The sequence below is a fragment of the Anas acuta genome, chromosome 26, assembly GCF_963932015.1.
Source record: "Anas acuta chromosome 26, bAnaAcu1.1, whole genome shotgun sequence".
Taxonomy (NCBI): Eukaryota; Metazoa; Chordata; class Aves; order Anseriformes; family Anatidae; genus Anas; species Anas acuta.
The window spans coordinates 4,438,110-4,459,130 of NC_089004.1; the positions used below are offsets into that span (position 1 = coordinate 4,438,110).

Sequence of the window (21,021 nt, forward strand, 5' to 3'; positions counted from 1 at the left end):
AGCATCACCAGCTCCGAGGCCAACAGCTTCACCCTCGCGACACCGCTCCTTCCTCTTCTCAAAGAGGCATTTCCCAGAAGAGGAGAGAAAGCACCAATTGCAAAGTACTCAGAATTTCAGGCAAAAAGAGGTCATCCGCAGCGAGCCACGTCACGCGGGCTGCCACAACCGGAATATCCCTCCCTTCAAAGAGCACAGCTTTCCATTTATCCCCAGCAGCCCCCTGGCCACACGCAGGTGGGACTGCCGAAGGCTCCGTGCCCCCAGTTCCTGCGATTCCAGCCGTCTGCAGGCTCGGGTCAACCCAGGGAAGTCTCGCCGTGGAGCAGCCCAGCCTCCCATCAGCTCAGCGTGGAGCCCGAGCCAGCCCAAATTACCTTGGCCAGCCCTCAGCGCAGCTCCGTGCGCGCCTGCCTGGCAGCCACGGGCTGCAGAAAGTCTGCGGAAAGATTTTTTGGTGCCCGGCGGAAAGCGAGGGCTAGCTGGGGTTGTTTCTGTTGGATATTTCATTGTTTTCTTTGCTGTCTCAGGCAGGACTGTGTGTGCGTTTGCAAATGGAAAGTTTGCTCCCTCGCAGAAGCGCGGCTGCTCTGTGGAGGAGCCACCAATTCGCTCCTCTCCCCCCCCGGTCGTTATTTCTCTGTCTCTGCACGCAGGGCACGGTGCTGTCCCTCGCCCCAAAGGAGGGGCTGTTCCCTTGGATGGCTGTCAGAGAGCTGCAGCCAGCTCTGAGAGCTGCCAGCTCTCCCTTACTTTCCTCCAAAGCTGACAAATAACCTCCCCTCTGACTTTATCTCTTAGGGTGTAAAGGTGTTCGTGCAATTCCTGCTGCGCCGCCTCTCCCCTTAAAATGCTGAAGCCAACCTTTTGATTTGCTTTTGTTCCACAACCTAAATATTTTAAGGCTACCAAATCACCGAGTCCTCCGCTGGGGTTGCAACCATGAGAAGGGAACCCTCCTTTAAGTAGAAACGACAGCTCTGTAACGTGTAGCATCAAAAACCAACAGCCTACAAGAAGTGCCCCGTGCTTTGCTGTCTGACAGGCCACGTTAGCAGCGCTGCTGGAATCATTCCTGTTCCTCGTTGTTGTCCTTACTGCACTAAGCCTTTTCTACACCCAGATCAATCAGCTGCCCGTGGTTTTGGTCAGATAATCGGGAGGCTAAAACCATCCCCTGCAGACCTTCACGTCTTTCTAAATAAGCGAGGTGACCTTTCAGCCTGAATTTCTGCAGAATCAGGCTAAGCGAGGCACATGCCCAGCCTCTTTAAGAGCACTGTGCCTCTCCGAGCTCACTCGAAGGAAGGGGACCATTCTTAACTCACCAGGAACAAGCCCAGAGCAGAACAAGAGAGGATTTGGAATTAGCTACCTGGCAAACAAGTCGCACAGTTCTTGTTCTCAGTGGCGAATTGCTTCCCTCTCGCTGCCAGAAAGCGCATAATTTCCTTACCTGCTAATATTCTTTGCCACTAATCCTCGGTGCGTCTGTCCAGACAAGCAGGCATTACACATTCCATTGGCAGGAGGAGAATAAATACTCAACTTGTCTGGGCTGACCCACAGCAGAGAAGGGAAGCCGGCATTTCACGGTGCTAGCACGGGAAGTCAGCGCTCAGAGACACCGAGGCACGGTGGGGACAGGCTCTGCCCGACACACGAGCAAATGGAGCTGCTTCAGAGCTCTTCACCGTGGAAATCCGGCTTCTTCTGTACTCACAGCTCCCTGCGCTGGCATCTCAACAAATCACAGAGCAGACCAACGTGCTCCTGATCTGTCATGGCAATTAGGTTGCAAAAGGTCAAGGTTTTTAATAACTCGGCTGTGTTTGGGAGCTGCTTATTACTGCTTCGTTCCAGTCAATTATTAGTAATGAGCAAAACACAAGCTCGCGTTCCCCCTGGAATTCCCAGAGGTACGGAGGCACTTTGAAAAAATTTAGCCCTTCAAACTAAAGCTCAGAGCAAACTGCCAGAGAGCCTCCCTGTAGTCCATCACCGAACCACATCCAGAGGAGGAAGAGATGCTGAGGAAGCCTAGAATTAGGCTCTAACTTCAGGGGAAAAAACAAAACCCAATCCCTGCTGACCTAACAGCCTCCAGCAGCAGGCGGTCAGCACACAGACAGGCTGAACAGCTCGGCCTGGACCCAGGTCTGGCAGCAGCAGGTCTCAGTTCCTGATTCTCTGCTGCTCAGAGCGAGAGAGAGAGGCAGCACCCACCTGAGGAGGAGAGCTGGAGTTCACATTGTCCTTGGGTGGGCTCAGGGAAGGTGCTTCTCCTTGAAAGCCACCGCTGTTCTGGGGCTGACAGAGTTTCCTGAAAAACAGAAGGTGGGGTGGTTAAAATCCTGCGCCTGCTTGCTTCTGTCTTGCTTACCCTGAGTTCTGCACTTCTCTGCACGTGGGGTAACGCCTCCAAGTGACACCACAGGACTTGGGGCAGGGGGAGAGGCAGCCCCAGCTGGGGACAGGAGCTCCTTCCCCTGCTGAGGATCTGATTTTCTGGCAGTTTTACCTCCCTCTCTTGACACAGTGACACGTTACACAAGTATCTACCTTAGGAAAATGACCCGTACACGTTAGCAAAGGCTGGCACTGAACTTGAAAATTTATGGGCTATGTATTGCAGCCACTCCTTCAAATACAGCCTGAGAAGCAAGACTATTTCAACTGATTTCAGCCCAGTTTTGGGCTCACCCAGGTGAAATTCACTTCTCAAGACCAATTCAGAAGGCAAGCACGCTCAGAAGGGGCTGAGGCTCAAGTTCAGATGCTCAGCAGTTAAGTTCTCCCTCTTCTAGCACCACTACAACAACGTTTCACAGTCACAGCAGCCCTCTCTCAGAAGCAAGCCCCTCTGGGCTCAGGAAGAGCAGGATTATAACAGGAACTGTTACCGCGTTATTGGTCCTCTAGGATTTACATTTCGGGCTTCATAATAATACTTTTAAGTCGCATCATGCAAAATAGCTCTGCTCTGCTCTGTGTTTGCGGTATCTGACAAACAATGGAGACCTCTCGGAGCAAAAAAAAAAAAGGACAATGCAATTCATTCTCATCACGTAAGTGTGTTAATTCCCATTCATGGTGGGTGCCTGCACTCCCCACCGCCCAAGGGGCGCTCTACAGCTCTGAGTCAAGTTTTGTAGCTTTGCCCCACCCTTCTGACATGAACCAGAGAGCCCATATACCCATTTATCACCCAGAAAAAGACTCCTGTGGCATCAGGTTGTAGCCATCAAGCAGAAAAAAAAATCAGAGTTAGAGGTTTTAACAAACTAGCTCCGCAGCCACTTCGTCCCCAGCTGCACAGCCTCGATAACCAACGTCTAAATTCTCCCACGAGAGGCTACAACAGCTTCAAAGCCCCCATTTTTCAAGCACTGGGGAGATGATTTCACAGATAAGAGTCCCAAACTATACACTTTTAACCTCAGCTCGAACCCTCAGCACCGACACAGATGCCTGCAGTTTCGCTGCCCTGCTGGCTGCAGTTGCTGTTTTGTTTCATTTTTATTTAGAACGATCCCCACAGCCAGGGATCAACTCAAGGAAAGCGCTCGGGGACTGTGAAAACAGGAAGGGGAGCAGCGAAATTCCATAAACACCAGGGCCAAGCGGCTTTCTGGATGCCTCCTGACTGGCCTGAGTAATCCTGAACATCTCCTAACATGTTAATTACGGATTAAAAAAAATAAATAAATGAGTGAAAGACGACAGCTTTCGATTCAGCAGCGGAAAAACACTTCACTACAATGGTGAAAGGAGGGAAAACAAACACCACGAGGAGAAGGAGCCGGTCCAACCCAAGCCTTGGTAGACGTGCTTTTAGGGTTTGCAGACGTGTTAATTAGCGCAGCCACTGAACCAGCAAGTGGACGTGGAAACCGAGAGGACAGCGAACAATGGGATGGATCCAGGCAACCACGCAGCCTGCCACCGCGAGCTGCGTAAAGCCCCAGGGCTGCAGCCCGTGCCCTTTTTGCAAATGTTTTTCTCCCGTCTTCAGCCCGACATGTTTTTTCCATTTTGTAGCCTCATTACCTGCGCTGGCTGCGCGGGGCTTTGTTTGTACAGTTGAACACATCCTTGCCAAGGTCTATTTTTAGACCTTCGCATAACTGAATGCCACAATTCTAGAAAAAGCGGTAAACATTGCCTTCTACAGGGAGAAATTAACTTTTTCTGAAAGCCATAAAGATTGCACGGCACTTGAATTTTTCCATTTAATTATAATTCAACATCAAGGCCGTTTAAATCAGTTTGATTTTTATTTATATTTTTTTTAGCATGCCAAAGCACTTTAAGCGCACGATTCTGTTGGTTTAACAAAGTCTCATCTCCCAGCCAATTGTGCTTTCAAATCATGGAAACCGTTCAAACGGAGCATGCTCCACTTATTTTATTGCGCTTTTGGTTAAGATTATGTCTCAGAAACACGCCAGGTAAAATTTCTATCCGCATTACAAACTCCAGTCAGTATAAACACACATTGAAAATCCAGCTAGGCACATATAAACACTCGGGGCAGAATTCCTCAGGAATTTAGGGGATACGTGCTCTTTTCTCGCTGCCTGACAGCTAAAAGCTTCCAAGTTTTTAGGTTTCATCTAAGGGAAAAAAATCTTTAACAACCAACGAGACAGAGCTATCATCTGCTCTAACTCGGTCAAGGGCCATTTTCAGGAAGATGAAAACAGGTAGGGTGTGCATCTTTTGGCCAGATGGCACTTTATGGGCAGGAGGACAAGCATTAAATGTTTTAGGGGATTTAAAGAACCGCCTTGTGCTTTTCCAGCCACGGTCACGCATCTCTCCCTGCAATCAAACCTCAATCTTGCACAGCCTACATGACTGATAGCAAAAGAATTTCCAACGCGGAGAAAAGCGCAGTAAAATATCCAAATCATCCTACAGAAATGAAGCGAGGCCTCCAAGAAAACAGCTCAAAAGGGCTGGGGATGTCCGCAGGAACAGAGCACAGAAGCAGCAGGGGCGAGACGCCGGGGGGGACGCGGCTGCAGGGCACTTTCTCCTGCTGTCCTGAACAAACACAGCAGTCTGCACAGGAAGCCGTGCACAAGGAGATACGGGACACGGAAAGGAGAGCTGCAGCGGGGAGCTGCACCGCACACGTTTGGCTTAATCCTCTCCTCTCCCAGGATTTTACCCCACCATTAAGGTTTAACTTTTTACCCCGTTCAGGTTTTCCTGTAGCTTTTAGCATAATGACTTCAGTTGCTATTAAATTACAGCCTACGACCTGAAGATTGCATCCATTTAACTCTCCAGTTTGGCCAACTTCTGCAGGTGAGCGGCTGACGAACGTTTACTGGATGTTAAAATGATCCAAACGCTCAACTTCCCACAGCTCCACTGACTTCAGTCACCCTGATTTATAGCAACCTAGTATTTCTGAGCTGCAGATATTAGAGAGAAGGTGGAATAATTACCGAACGAGTATCCTCTTCAGCAGCTGCTGGTCTCCTTCAGAGTAGCCTGGCCAGTCCTTCTGCACTTCTTTGTAGACGCAATCTTTCAGTGTGAAAGTGCTGTCCTTGGCACTCAAATTTGCCACCTGAAACAAAAGTAATTTGCAACACCATTAGGATTTAATTCTCCTCACTTGTTACAATAAACAGAGCTGAGATGTAGGCAAAATCTCAGCAGACTTAGTGGCAGTTAGTGGTGTCAGGGAACGAGTCAGTACTATACAGTTCATTTCCAAATTTTTTTAGATGATTTAATCAAACTATGCTTTTCTGTTGCCTTGTCAGTGCAATAGTTCATTATGAGCTTCCAAAACACATGAAATTCACTGAGGAACAAGTCGGATCTAAGCAGATCGTTTAGCCTGGTAGTTTGGAACAGCACAGCATCAATTTGGGGCAACACTTGGAAATAAACCCCAGGGGGAAGAGGCAGTTCACTCGTCACGACTGTCCGATAGCTCAAATGGTGTGATTTATTAGCTGATAGAGGAACTCTCGTGGCCATAGCTCGGTTAACAGCTGCCAGGAGGTAATTTCTCACTAGCAAGCCAGCAAAGCAGGAGGCAGGCAGCTGGTTTCTGGAGGAGCGGTGCAGAGAATGCATTGCGGATGTAACGCGGTCGGGAGCTCGTGGATTACGTTGCACAGCTACGTGTGTTAGGATCACCTGCTCGATGTTATGGAGGAGAACTTTTCTGAGGACTGCTTTAGGGAAACAACAACAAAACCTGCAATTATCGGCTTATAACCCAGGGTTTTACAGCAAATCGTAGCACCTAAGTCCTGCGGTGCAGCTGCAGAACACTCGTCCAAGCAGCTCTTTGACATTTTCTCCAATTCTATCGTCTGCCTTTCCCCCACAAGACTCTGCACGGTGCCTACGTGGATAGGAAACACTGCTGGAACCGGCAGAGTTGTGTTAGAATGGAAACAGCTTGCTACGAGTTATCCCGCTTTAATCAGTCTTTCCACGGCTTGGCAGAAAATTTAACCTCTTGCTGCTGGTTACGTGCCTGAAAAACCCAACGTTGGCACAAAGCAAAACGCCCCAGTACGTCTAGCAGTGACATTTTCATGGATGCTGTACTCAGTCAGCCCTTCTGAGGTGAGCGTGGAGCACCAGGGCTGGAAAAAAAATGCCTTAAATGCCTTAAATTCATTTATGGGAAAACGGACAGAGAGGTAGAGGTGCCAAACGCTAAGGCCATGCACAGGCTAACCCCCTGGGGAAAAAAAAAAACAAGCCAGCGTCTCCAGTTCCCAGCTCTGGCCCCTCAGTTTGACCACTGTGTTGCACTTGAGACTGGCAGGTGCTTTTATTCAGCCAGGGGAGATAAAACAGCACATCTGCTGAAGGATTAACGCTCTCCGTCGCTCGCTCTGTTCAGGAGACGGCTTGTTTGGGAGTTTCTATTATCCACGCAGCAATGAGAACCTCGGAAAAGCAAGTGAAGTAGTGGAAAATCTTGAATTAAGCAAAGATGTCGTTAATCCTGCTTTTGCTCGAGGGAGACTTTGCCCTAATATTATAAATCTAGGAATTTAAAAGCAAAAAGCTGCAAGACTGAATAGAGCAAAGCGCTGCTGATAAGCAACAAAATAAAAAGCCCGGTTATCAGTTTACATGACGAACACTGTTTTTCCTTTCAGTTCTGTCAGCTTTCCAAAATCCTGAGCCAAAACACAAGAAGAATTTGAGCTGGCTTTTGCATTCAGATAGCCCAGGAAACGTGCCCACGAGACGAAAGCAAAGCTGGGTCGTGCTCTGCCCCGTTGTGCAGCAGGAGGCACACTGCTTGGCGAGGCTGGAGCTCTGCACAGAGGCTGGGAGCTGCCACCTCCCTGTTTTTCCTGGGGCTGGACTCTGCAAGCTCCACCCCAAGCTTCCCCAAAAATAGAAACCTTGCAAAATGAGGCAAAAAGGCCAGCAGGAACACGGAGTCCTCCGAGAGATGCGAGAGCACAATGAAACCCACACCTAGACATATTTAGACATGTAGCTTTAACGCAGCCTGTAATTTTTTTTTTTGAAGTTTATCCGTGTCTGCCTGGGGATGGGAGCCCTGGGAGGAGAGGAGTTTACAAGCAATGCATTCGCAGCAAACCCAGCAGTTAGCCCGGTCAGGTCGACGCTGCCAAGCGCTCCCCTCGCCTGCCAGGGGGTCGGGAGAGCATCGATAAAAGATGATTACCAGCAACAGGATTTCCATTATTAAACATATTCGTAGCAATTGAAAGGGTGTGCAAAGGAATTGTAGCTCTGCTGGAAAATGAAGGGCTACGGGATTAAAATCTAGGGAAGGAGCGAGCTGTGCCAGCACTAACTCCATTTTCAGTGTGACCTGCCCTGTGCCCTTGGGCAAAGCAACTCCTTGCTCTGTCTCGTTCTTCTCAGCTATGGAGAGGAGTAAAAATTAAGAATCGAGTACAGAAGAGGGCAGCTGCAGCATTTAAATAAATATCCCCGATGCATTTTGCACTGTGAGAGCAATGAAGGTATTCACTGCAAGCCCTAAAATGGCACCTTGAACATGACTCAAAGCGTTAAGGACTGATTCAGCCAGGAGACAGCTTTCACACTTGACATACAAATAATATGGTTGGCAAGAAGCTGCATGATCTTCACACCGAACCAGTAGCTCTTCCAGCAGGAAGGCACGGGGCTCCAGCAATACAGACGTAAAGCTTAGTGGAGAGGGACACGTTTTTCCCTCACGTAGGATACGTTGCATGTATTAACACACACGTTCCTTTACCTCCACGTTAATAAAGATGTATGGAGTGGATTTACAGGTTATAATAATTCAAATAACTCCTAGATCCTCCATTAGGTAGTTCTCCCCACAACCAACTTCTTTTTGGTTCCCCTTAAGCGACTGATCTGGTGAACCAAAATCATACAGCTTGCTTGTACACCCCTACCACACAGCGTACACATGGGGGGGGCTTCTGCTACCTAAATCGTGTGAATTGTGAACCCCAGTGGGACACGGCCTCCAAAGAAACGTCAAGCTGCAGCTTTGAGATACACAGGTCACGTTCAGACTCGTACAGAATCGACTCCCTTCTCAGGAGACGTTTCCCTTTACCTAAATCGTTGCCTTCGTCAGGGTACAAACCTGTTGCAGAAGGTTGTCCAGCAAATCCTTGTCCTGCTGAGAAAGTCCATCCTTCTGCAATCTGAGAATAAGTTCAGGTTTCTTATAAGGCTTTAGTGCCAGTAAGTGCACAACCCTATCTTTGAAGGGTCTCTGAGAAATCGCACTATTGCCTCTCTTTATTGCACTGGCAAGGTTGACTGGCGTTGGGCGCTTCCTGGAGGGAACAGCATCGGAAGCTCCTGGTGCAGGTTTACGCACCTGAACCTTTTTGCCTAAAATGAGATGAGAATAGTGAACTGCAGCAGTCACCTCGCAAAGGCCAGTGGGTCGGCGGCGCGGATATGGAGCTCATCACACGAGTGCCAGGAGATGACAATGAAGGACAAACACAACCAGCACACCCCATCCGTTCCAACGCGCCGCCGGAACGGCTGTCCCGTGAGTTTTATGATTCATGACAGGCTCACAACAAGTAAACAGCAACACCAAGCTCTGGAAACCTGCACATTACTGGCCACAAGCTTACATAAAGCCCTCTTTGTTCACTAGCTTTTCATTTATCCCAAGTGCACGTATCCCCATGCTTAATCTCACCATTTATTTTTTTTTTTTCCTCCCTACGAGGAGAAAATTCGGCATTATTATGTAGGAGAGTCGAAATATGGAGTGGAAAGACCCGAAGTGGTCAACGAGCGGCTCCCTGCTGCTGATCTCAGCAAAAACGCTGCTCCAGCAGATGTTTCTGCTTTCAGAACAATGGGAACTTTATGGGGCTGGGTCCACCTCCCTTCCCCCCCGCCAAACACGAAGGGGGTCCAACCCCGACACGTTCGCCTACTCGTTAGCGTGCTGCCTGCTTGCACAGAATAACCCCTTCTGCTTCGTCGCAGTAACTGCTTCGCCTTCCAGCTACGTTTATTTGTGTGCACTTGAGGACAGAAAGCTGCCTCCCATGCTCATCTCAAGCCCTCGGAGCCAGCTTCCTCAGCTCCATCCCAAGTGTGCTTCTCGGTTTCTTACAGCATTACACAGGAATTCATTTTTCCCATTCCTATTAAAAAACAACTCCAGCTAGAATCCTCAGCCGAGTCCCACATCACTGGCTAGGGCACAAATCAGAGAACTGCACTATTTTGAACCCAGAAACGGGTCACAAAGCCAGCTTCCTGCTCCCAAAGATGACAAGAGCAAATAAATAAAAAAAAAAACAAACCCTGCGGGTCCCAAGGTCTAAAACATGGAGCTGCAATTAGCAGCCACGGTTCACAACAGTGACCTTCAGTGGGACAAACAACGTCCAGCATTTACTGCAAAAACTCTGGAGGTTTATTTCAGCGTGGCAATTCTCCACTGCTAGGAAGCAACGTTTTCAACTGAGTCATCTGAAGATACTGGTGATTGTCTGCAGTGTTTATTTTACTGAAATGCAGATTGCATAACTGAGCCCCCATTTCCTGGCTTTTTGTTATGTACCACGCTGATGCAAGGCGGTGGGACCCGTCGTCAGCGGGGCTGAGTTAAGACGAGGGAGAAAAACAACAAATCAGACATCAAACAGCCCCAAATCCAGAGGCAGGCTGGACGTCATTTCCAGCAACGGGACACGAGAAGACTCGGAGGCTTTCTAGAACTGCCCTAACTCCTGCCAGGTCGTGAACAGCAAAAACACATTGTGACATTTCCACTTGGGGCTGGAGCCAAAATGGGCAGCGATAGGGGAAGAAAAAACTAAGCAAAGGCAGAACACCAAGTCACTTAAAATATTTATATACCTATAGAGAGAGAAGCGTGTACACACACATACTCAGCACATATAAGCACACGCACCCCCAGATCCCTATCTCCACATACATTCATGTCTTAGTTCACATCTACGCTGCTTTTCTCCCACCTTAAACACTGACATCTTGCACAAGCAGCACCACGCCTCCCTCCAGTGCTTTTTCCACGGCTGTGCCTCCATTTCGGAGAGGGAAACGTTTAAGTGAGGCTATTTTTAAATGGAAAGTTTTGCTGCATCTTTCGGGGAAGCAGTTTGCCCTGAGAATCTGCCTCACGAGCCTACCAACTCGATCCACTTACTGTAAAGTTCTCAAATACAAGCTAAACGAAATCTTCTCGTCTACAGGAAATCAATGCATTTCCTTCCTGATTGCTATCTCATTTCTCAGTTTTGAGTACTTGGCTGATAAAACAATGAGTCAGGGGCAGTTCTACATTTTGCAACTCACCATCCTCATCACAGCCACCCTCTGAGAAGCGACCGGCTACAGATCACATGAAAAAACAGCTGGCTCCAAGAACTGAACTCCACTTTCTGCTTAGTATTTATGCCCTGAGTTTGTGACCAGACTGAGGTTAAGCTAGGTCTCAGCAGGCTGCTCGTCGAGCTCACTGCCACATTTTTATTTCCTCTCCAAAGAGTTCTCCTTTCATTGTGACAATGAGATGGTTTGTTCAAGGCTACCGTCAGCAGCTCCGCTCTAATCTTTGCTGCTGAACCCAAGTGCCCTGCTATCTGCAGCCTCGATGCTGCGTGTAAGGGCCTCAAGTGCAGGCACACGGCAGCTGTGTGACAGCAGCAGGACGTTTTAGCTGGCTTGGTTAGGAGCACAGACGCTTTAAAGCATCAGTGTGCTCCCAGCATCACCGCATGACAAATATGAACTATGCCAGAGTGATGTGACTGCGCCCAGGCAACCCTCAGAGGCCACACAACCAGCACCACACAAGTTCCAGAGGGAAGATGGAAGCCACAGAGAAGTCACAACGCAAGGAGGCCAGCGCCACAGTGAATCAGACACCCGGGAGGAACTACCAGATACTTGCTGAGGACTTTCATGGTCAAGTTGTTCACAGCAAAGCAAACGTCAGCACGACTTCAGGAGGTGAGGACAGCCGCTCACATCACGCTGCTGCTTACCTACGTATCTCCCCCCAGGTTTAATGACTATAGCGCTCCGGCTGCGAGTCTCCTCCTCTGCCTGTGCCATGCTTTGCCTTGCCTTCTGGTAGGAATCGTCAGTAGCACACACGGTGATCTTATCCTGTATGCTTCCCAGGCAATCCAATTGGATATTGCCGTTGCTGCAAGAGAAAGGCAATGGAAAAGGTACTCCCAGCACTGCGAACGGGCACGTTTCTGTCACCACTGCATAGCTGGGGTTGTGTTATCTGAGTATCAGGAGGGTACAGAAAGGTGCTGAGAGGGGTAAACAGGTTCTTCTGTGGGTGCCTGCTTACCCAAACACATACACAAACAAAGAGATTACAAAGAAAGAAGTTTTAAAAAGAAAATGCATTCTATTTCTAAAAAGAAATGGCATTCTTTAAGTTCTGTTTAAGTTTGACAGAGAAACAACTCCACGGAAGGTAGGATAGAAATGGCTGGATTCTTTCTGATGCATCACTCACCTAGATACATACTGCTGGATGCAGTCAAAACTGCCCTGCGGGCTGTCCTTGCCGATATTGGAAAGATAAAAGGTGAAAGTCCGCACTTCCGCGGGGCGGTCGGGCCTCGGAATTGCGATGTGCTGTTGGGAAGGAGAGAAATACTGGTTATTTAGGTAGCCCACGCTGACACAGAGTTCATCTTTTCAGCAGTCACTATGTTCTGAGCCGTTTTGGAACCCGATACAAGTAAAGCCTATGGATTACTGCATAGGAGAACATGAAGAGCAAGCTGGAAAAAAGCTACGAGGGAGATTGAAGTCAGCAAAACTGCAGGCTATAGTGCCAAAAAGGCAAAAGAGGTAGACAAAGATCAGCTTAAATAAAAAAAGGCCAGAATCTGTAACAGACCAAAGGTATGAGCTGGTGGCTCGCTGCCTTCCAAAGGCACACGATGATCTTGTTCTCACAATCTGACCCAATTCTATTGATCTAGGCTTAAAACAGGCTTGCTACCGCTGTTTATGTTCAATTCAAAGCATTTGAGACTTGTTTCTTTAGCCCCGGTGATCCAGCACTAAACATAGCACAAGCCAGGTCGCTAGATAGCACGCTTATTCTTTTTTAAGAGATTATAATTCCATAACGAGATTTCAGGGCTCACTGTGGTGTGTGTGACGCTGCTGCTAAATTCAATATTTAATCAAGCATTACGTGTGCTCCGCAGACAACTCCACAGCCACCCGCGTTGTCTCCCCCCAGCCTTTCAGCTTTAAAAGTGTTTTGTTTTTAATTTTTCCTTCCCTTCTGCGTTCGAGGTCCAACATAAATCGTGGCACCGGAGCTCATCACATCAATATTTGATCATTAAAATGGCTTCCAGAGAACGAGGCAGAGGAAATGCTGGCTTCACCCTATTTTAGGCTACGCTCCACCGCACACGGCCGTATTTACCCAGCCTGCCACGTGGATGCCTGACACACGCACGCCTCGCAAACCCACTGGTGGCAACCACCCATGGCTGCGGGCACAGGAGGGGTTTCTGGGTGGTTTCCCTTCGACCTCAGCCATCCACAGCAGCCTGGAAACCGTGTGCATCTGTGCCACTTCCATAAAGCAGATGGATGTTCCTGGAACTGGCGAGAAACGCTGGTGAGACCCGCAGCGGGCAGGGTGGCAGCAGCTCTTCCACTCGCCCTCTGCACGGGGTGCTCTTCAACCCAGCACCCTCTTCCCCGACTCGTGGGGAAGGGATAAAACCCCGTGAGCTTCCCAGGAGAGCTGAGAGCCTGCCCAAGTTCACGGTTAGGTGAAGAGCAGGGTCTGGATGTCCTACAAGCAGCGTCGCTCACCGCTGGTTGATTTATGGTGAGCAGGGCACGGTGCTGAGCACAAGGGGGCTGTGCTGGTCCAGCCTTAATCCCCGGTGGGGATGAGCAAGCTGTGCTGGACACAGCAGGTTTTAAAGCCTGGAAGATGTGCAGATGTGCCATCCGGATACATTACAGGCCTGACATCCACCTCCTGATTCACCACTGTCAAAAATGGCTGCTCGGCGAGCTCCAATTCCGGCGTTTTTGCAGTGTTTCTGCAGTTTCCTCGGGCAGCTTCTCCGAAGGACGTAAAACGAGACAGAAGCAAGAGCCACATGAACGTTAAACGCTGCCTGTGCCAGTACTGAAAAGTGTAGCATATGCAAACCGGCCGTTATCTAGGAATTATTTTTAGCTGAAACAGAAGGTTTCAAGCCACCAAATCAGCATGGTAACTGCTCGCAGGGAGCCCTAATTTTGGTGCAGAGTCTTACACCAGTAACCATAGACACTTAAAAATAGCTCGGTACAGATGTGACTTATGTTTCTTCTTTCAAGTAATATTCATCTGTGTACAGCTCGCCCTGAATGGTAATTTCACCTTCCTCTATTTATACCAGCACAACTTCATCCCCAGAAACAGGGGCCGTGTAATATTTTCCAATCGCGTTCAGTTCAAAGGCTCCGTACCCAGGAGGCGTTTGTAAGAAAGCCGTACTGACCTGGCACCTGAAGGTTTCTTTTCTCCCCAGTTCAGTTCTCCTCCTCCTCCTCCTCCCTGTCCCAGCTGCCCCCAGTAAGCACCTGCAAATTTGCCCCAAGCTCTTCTGTAATTCTCTGTCTGATTTTACCAAAAAAACAAGTCGCGCACTCCAGCTCCCCCCGCTCGCAATGCTTTGCTACCCGAGCTCTGAAAATCTCATCTACGTGCATGTTGGAACAAGCAAAGCGCTCAGGACTCTGTACAGAGCTGTAAAATTATCAAAGAAAGCCCAGTTTGTGATGGAAAGGTGGAATGAGCAGGTGCTGCTCCCAAGGAGCACCCAAGCGGTCCTGGTCCTGCCTTCATGCTCCACGCACAACCACCAATTCCCATCGAGGTTCTGAAGCTACAGAAGTGCACCGAAAAGGTGATTAAAAAAGACTGGTGCTGCCATAAAAAAATGCTTCCCAAGGCCAGGATCCTTCGCTGAGCACAGTTTGTGGAGCCTCGGGAGCTCTGTCGCAGACCAGGGTCCGTTCGGGAGGTCTCACCTCATCACAGCTGGGAAATTTGGGATGAAGCCACCAACATCCTCCTCCAGCACCCTGCCGGTGGAGCTGCCACCTCCAAAAGTAAGGAAGTACCAAAGTAAGGAAGCAGCAGCTCTTATTTTACATCCTGCTTCCCTTGGAACACCAAATGCTTGGGATTTTGTCCTCATGCGATGGGTACTTACGCAGAGAAGTCTCCCTGCTCCAGTCTCGTGTCACTGGATGCTGCCTTAAGTCATGCTGTGACATCCATGCTAGGTACAAAAGCCAAAAACCCCCAAAGTTTAATCTGAACTCCTCTCCGTAACATTTATTAGGAAGCCAAACGGACTTCCTAATGGGGAATTAAGGTATAGTGGGGGAAACGCACTGCAGGAATAACCAGCTAACCAAACGCGTTTCAAGGCGAATTCATCTGAATTTCAGAACTCGTTAAATTACTGGAATTGTCTTTTCAGCCCGATTGGTAGAAAGCTCGCTGGGAAGTATTTAAAGCCCTGCTGTTAATTCCTTAAAGCAGGGCGCAGTCTTGACATACACGAGCGCTGCACTTAAAACCAGATGGTTACACAGCTGCCAGCTTCTTGTCATCCCCCGTAAAAATAATAATAAAAGGACAAAGAGCTCTTTCTATCTGCCCCAATTGAGCTGGGGCTTGCTTTCTTCAAAGCCCTACCTTTGGCCTTTACTCGACAGTGCAATTAATTACGCAGCTGAGCGGGAGGCAGGCGGAGGTCAGCTCCAACATCTCCCTCCAGCCGCGCCGCTCCGCTCCTCCACCAGCGCCCGACTGCAGTTCTTTTCTTTTTAAACAAGGAATTGCATTTTTTTTTTTAACTGTTTTTTCTTGTCCTTCACCTGGAAAAGCCCAGAAGTGCTCCAGCACTGCTAATACTGCAGATTGGCAAACGAGGAGCACGGCAGCTGAGGGCAGCGGAGCGTTAAAGTTGTTCTGATTAATTGTGCCACTGTTTGCATCTCCTTTGAGGACGAAGATTAAGTACAAGAGGAGGCATTTCCAGCACTTAGGCAGCTCTACAGGAGAAGTCAGATCCTTCCAAGGTAGGCTGTGAAGGGGAGGCGAGGCGCTGCTGTCCTTTGGCTTCTTTATTCCAGGCAAAGCTGTTTGCTCACCTCCCGACAGTAAATCACGCCGCCCTGCCACTTCTGTCGCTCGCTTCCAATTTTACCCAGCTTCAGCTGCCGGCTGCCATCGGGACTGAGCTTTCTGGGGACTTTAATTGTAATCAGAGGGGAAAAAAACAAACTGGAAATTGTTCCTTTCTTTATTTCTCAGGTTGTACTTTTCTTAGTTGATAATAATTGTGTCTTTCCTGCGGTGTTTTGCTATGGACCAAGGAAACAAACACCACGAGAGAAAATAGGGGCAAGCCCCGTGCTTGACCTCACTGCCTACTTAACTCAAGCACTTTTCCAAGTTCTGCTGTGCCACCCCAAAAAAATCACGGAGTTATTTACAGCTGAGTTCAGATTCTTGAAAACACTGCACCCTCCTTCCTCCTGCAGAGTACCCGAAGGAACACTCACCTTTTGGTGTCTAAACGCTGTCTAAGTGACGTTTTTAAAGCTCACCGAAGCATTGCGATACGAGAAAAGCTACCAATTAAATCTCACCCTTGTCAGTAACCGGCATGACAGACGGCTTCAGGCTTCTATAAATACCCTGGAGGAGCTCGGTCATCAGAGCAGAAGTTAAAGAAATAAAACTCCTAAATATAAAAAAACTTTTGGTACTCACAGAAACGGCCCGGTTGTTCAGAAGCTCGAGTTAAATAAAGCCTCGGGGCATTCGCAGCAGCCTCTGAGCACCACCACTGTCATCATTTGTGCCCAAAGCCTCCCACCACGTTTACCAGGCTTGGCGAGGAGTTTCCCCAGGACACAGGCGAGGTTTTAAGGGATGGCTGCCCCCACCTCACCCTTACCAGCAGTGGACTCGCAGTCTCCTCGTCCTACCCACCCTATAAAACCAAGTTTTCCCCCCAGCAGCACTTTGCAGAGCTACGGATCAAGCAAGCTGAGAAAATAAAGTGGGAGGAAAGTTCTGACAGAGCCCACGTGGTCAGGGGAATTGGAACAATTCCTTCCTCCTGGACCACGTCGGAGCTTCACATCCCTCACTTTCAGAGGTCAGAGCATCGCTCTTTGGGCTGGAGCAGGACAGAGGTACAGCACAAAGCCCGTGCTCAGATAATTGCATAAACAAGCCAGTAAAGCACTTCCCAAGGCAACCCATACACAAACTTACCCCTTGGCTCCCTTGAAACTGGATTACTGGTTTTGATGTCACAGAATCCTACAAAAACAAATAAAGGAAAAAAAAATAATTAGAGAAGTCTCAAGCTCAGCCATTCCCTGCAAACCAGCAGGCAGCTTCATTTTTTCAACTGTGCTTTTTTTTTTTTTTAAAGGAACGAGGTTCAGAGATGGACACAACTCCGAGAGAAAACTCCCGAATTATCGATTTGTACCTAGAAAAGGGATAAAAGTGCAACGTCACCACCGGTTAAACGATTTCACTCTTGAAAGCCAGACAGCAGGAAAGCTCCGAGATCGTCTCCACCGGGCTCCTTCCCGCTCCCTGCACCGCTTTTCGGGCAGGGAACAGACGACACGTGTGCCTCCAGTGCTTATGTAAGTTTTGAGCTGAACGGGGGATATTTGAGGGGAAAATTTCTGACAGTGCTCACTGTGAGAACGCACCAGGCACATTTTTTCCAGGAGAAAGCTGGCAGCTCGCTGGGAAAGCAAACTGCGGCTTCGTTGCAAAACCCTGCTGCTGCGCTGCCCGTTCCAACAATCGGCCTCTTCCTCCAGGAGGATTTGCCTGCAGTTCGTGAAATCGTTCCCCAGTTTGCTTTAAAACCCCTTAAACGTGCTCCAGACAGAGAAACACCACCGAGTTCAGGCTTTACTTCAGGATTTTGGTCTTTCTGCAGCGCTGTGCTGTGATTTCACAAGGCTCACAACGGTTTTCCAACCCCAGCTCTTATTTGGGTTTCACCCCCAGGGAAAGAAGATCCAAGTCCCACCGAGATTTTTTTTTCCCCCCTCCCTTAAATTTCAGGAGAATCAGGGCTGTGTTGGTTTTATTTCCTAAACCCTGGGAAAATCCCAGGAGATGCTGAACGAATCTCTCCTGTGGGCTGGGGCCGTGCCCCATGGGGTGGAAAAGCAGAGTCCTGGGGGGTCCTGGGGAGAAGCCCCCCGAGACAGAAGGCTTTCCCAGTCTCTTGCTGTGTCTTTTAGAAGCAAACACGTTGCCACGTGTGTCAGAGACGCGTTTTCATGGCAAAAACACTAAGAAGAGCTTCATGAGCTCAAAGGGAGCTGCCCCTTCTGTGGTCAGCGGTGGCAGCTCCTAAATTCTGGCACCGTCCTGGTGCCACGCGGGATCCCAAAACCTCCTGCTGGCAGAAGCAGGCACAGGGGCTACGTTTATCATCTCGTAAAACCTTCCCAAAGGCTCTCCCAGCCCAGGACGGAAGAATCTAAGCCGCAATACGTCGACGTTAACCAAAAAGGAAGAAAAAAAAAAATCTCCTAGCACGAAAAATCCTTCTGCCACAAATGAATGAGCTCACGCTAAGACAAAGCCTCCGGAGCCTTTTAAGAGCTCATCCCCTGCACGTGAAGAGAGCCACAGCACCCCCTGACTCCTCGCGGGATGCTTCTGCCAGCGAGCAAAGGGGGAACGTGCTCGGAGCTGACAGCACTCGCCTCGCGTTGCAAAGGCAGCTTTATTGCAACCTTTATAGAGGCCCAATAAACAACTTCTTGCTCTTCGTACAGAGATCACTGAATTCCTTGAGTGCCACGACACCGCATACCACAGCGTGCTGTTCATGGACGGGCCGGCCAGCTTTTTGTTCCCGGTGTCAGCGTGCGCAGCGCCAGGCGTCCAGAAACCCACACGAGCACACGAAACGTTAAAAAAATCTGGATGGGAAATAAAAACCCGAGGAGGGATCTTGTACGGCTCGTCAGGGCTTCGTGAAGTCCTGCGAGTCATTCTGGAAAATGACTTAAATGGGCTAGAAAGGTAACACAGCACGGCAGTATCAGGACAAGCTTTAATTACAGAAGTTATAAACCCCCTCATCTACATGCTAGGTGGTTTGAGATGAAATGTGCAATCTCAAACTTAAAAATGAGAGTTTGTGCTCGATGGAAAGCTGCAGCTTTGCTTTACTGACCTCCTGAAACCAGCACTTCTCCCTCCTGCACCCTGTGTGCTCGGCGGTGTCACAGCGGGGCCGGTCCAGCACGCGCACAACCCCCTCCTGCAGGGCACCCAGGGCAAAAGCAAACCCATGCACCCCACCCTAATCAAAGAGATGATTTTAATTTCTTCTAATAGAACTCCCTGAATCTTTGCGGGTACACCTTCACTCCTAATGAAAGATGAATTAAGCTGAACCAAACTAAAGGTGGATTTCCATCTAGATCTGCAGCTCCTTTGGCTCAGCCTTCCCCGCAGACCAACACCACCACCAAGGAGCTCCTGCTGCCGTTCCCAAATCCCTCCACCACCTTCTGAAGAGTCACCCCGTTCCTCTTGGTGATGCCAGGCAGCCAACTCCCTCATTTCAGCCTCCTAGAAGCTGTGGCACCATCCATGGGGGGCGAGCACGCTCCCTCCATATTTCTGTTTGTTTTTTTTTCCTGTTTTCCCTTCAACGCACACCAGCAGCTGCTCAGCCCCAGCTCCCGGGGCTCAGCACATCTTCGGTAAGCCAAGGACCCTGGAGAAATCTCAGCGAAGAGGCAAAACAAGGCAGAGAAATCCACCTGAGCAACCCAGCCACCTGCACAGGCTTTATTCCTCCGTGAGGCTCCCCGGGCACCTAAGAATAGCTACCGGCTGCTGAGCAGGATCAGGACGGGAGCGAGGTGACTGCTCCGAGCAAGAGACAACAGCCCTGGCCCCAAAAGCAGCCGCCAGGTACCCGCTGTGCTCCCCTACAGCTCCAGCAGGAGGTCCAGGGGGATTTAGGGACAGCCAGGGGGGTCCAGAGGGTCCAGTTCTGTGCTTCAGGAGGTCCAGGAGCAACCAAGCACGGCTTCTGGGATGCATGGGAGCAGAGAAGTGTCTGCCAAGCACGACCAGCACCGTGGTGTGCCATGAGTACACCGGGAGCGATCCAAGCCCCATGAAGCACAGCGAGGAGCAGGAGTTGTGCCCACTGTTGTTTCAGCAAAAGGTTTCCTAGCAAGGGGGTCAAGCATCAAGCTCTCTCCCATCCTACCGTAAGAGAAAATGCAGCCTCGTGCCTCCCCAAGCTGCCAAATCCTTCCTGTAGCAGCCTTACCCACACCGAAACCTTTTTACACCAAAAAAATGAACACTTAACACTTTTACACCAAAAAAATGAACACTCAACCCCAAAGCTCCCCCCAAACATTCGTTTTCTATCAGCACCTTGTTCTGCTCGCCCTCCTCTAGCTTCGCTGGGCGAGGAGAACTCGTAAGCCCTAACTCAGGTTGGTAAAAGCCCTTAAATTTAATGGGCTAGCAACTCCTCGCAGTGCAGTTCTCCAGATCTGACTCATGGAAGCTTGAGGAAGGAAGAAGGAACTAGGAAATGTCAATAAACCCCATAAAAATGGCACATGGAGCCACCAGGATACTTTATAGGGCAGCTTGGTCTGATCATGCCATGAGGTTTTAACCACGCCAAGGGGGAAAGCTGGATGGGCAGCTCCCACCTAGGCCCAGAAAAATAGGGCTGCACGACCCACCCCATGACTTTGGGGACTGTTCGTGGCCCTACAGAAATCCCAGAGGGGCTCGGGGAAGGCTGGCTCAGCTCAAGCAAGCAGCTGGAAACCTCCCCGTTTGTTCGGGGAAACGCAGGGAATGGAGGAACACTTTGTGGCGAGAAGTCGGGCTGTGCACTTACTGGAATCCGTCCTGGAGGCAGCGTTATATGGCAACGACGTGCCCCTACTGAGCCCCGGTGTCTGCCTGCTGCCTGGGATGCTGGAGAGTCACAAACGCCCAGCAAGCAGAGGAAATGAAAGCTTGGCCCTGTTTGTGTTGGAACGAGAGGGTTCTTTGCAGAATTCAAAGCTTCTTGCATACATTTCAAATTCGTGGCAAAAACAGCAGTAAATGCACAGAGGAACGGGAAGCAGCCGGGCATTTTCAAGCGCCACACGTAGCGGGTCGCGTGGGGCTGCAGCCACACCTGAAAAGCCAGCGACGAAAATGAGAAGAAAAAAAAAAATAATCCTACATTTCAGACTAGTTCATACCCCAAGCCCCAAGTTCCTTTAATTCTCTGGTTACTGGTTGATGCAAAATGTGCTCTGCAGACCCAAGCATGGCTCAAAAATTCATACTGGTGCTCGCTCCTTGTTTTCAAGGCACGGCGCAGACCTGGGGACGTCAGAGACAAACCAGGAGCAGATCCGCCCGGCGTCTCGGGGCGACAGACT

At 49.5% G+C, this 21,021-nt stretch overlaps 2 protein-coding genes across 4 annotated transcripts in view; one reads left to right on the top strand and one right to left on the bottom strand.

Moving 5' to 3' along the window:
- UBA52 (ubiquitin A-52 residue ribosomal protein fusion product 1) overlaps positions 1-21,021 on the top strand; it is a 113,122-nt gene that overhangs the window by 63,139 nt on the left and 28,962 nt on the right. The window lies entirely within an intron of this gene.
- Positions 1-21,021, bottom strand: part of ELL (elongation factor for RNA polymerase II) — a 48,498-nt gene that overhangs the window by 8,591 nt on the left and 18,886 nt on the right. For 2 of the 3 annotated variants that reach the window (XM_068661250.1, XM_068661251.1), the window contains exons 2-7: positions 16,829-16,876; positions 12,014-12,135; positions 11,523-11,686; positions 8,618-8,871; positions 5,460-5,584; positions 2,227-2,323 (exon numbers count right to left, since the gene is read on the bottom strand). In XM_068661250.1, coding sequence (XP_068517351.1) covers positions 2,227-2,323; positions 5,460-5,584; positions 8,618-8,871; positions 11,523-11,686; positions 12,014-12,135; positions 16,829-16,876 — 810 coding nt within the window. Of the gene's footprint in view, positions 1-2,226; positions 2,324-5,459; positions 5,585-8,617; positions 8,872-11,522; positions 11,687-12,013; positions 12,136-16,828; positions 16,877-17,283; positions 17,308-21,021 lie in introns of those variants that run through there. The other variant, XM_068661252.1, reaches the window with a different exon arrangement.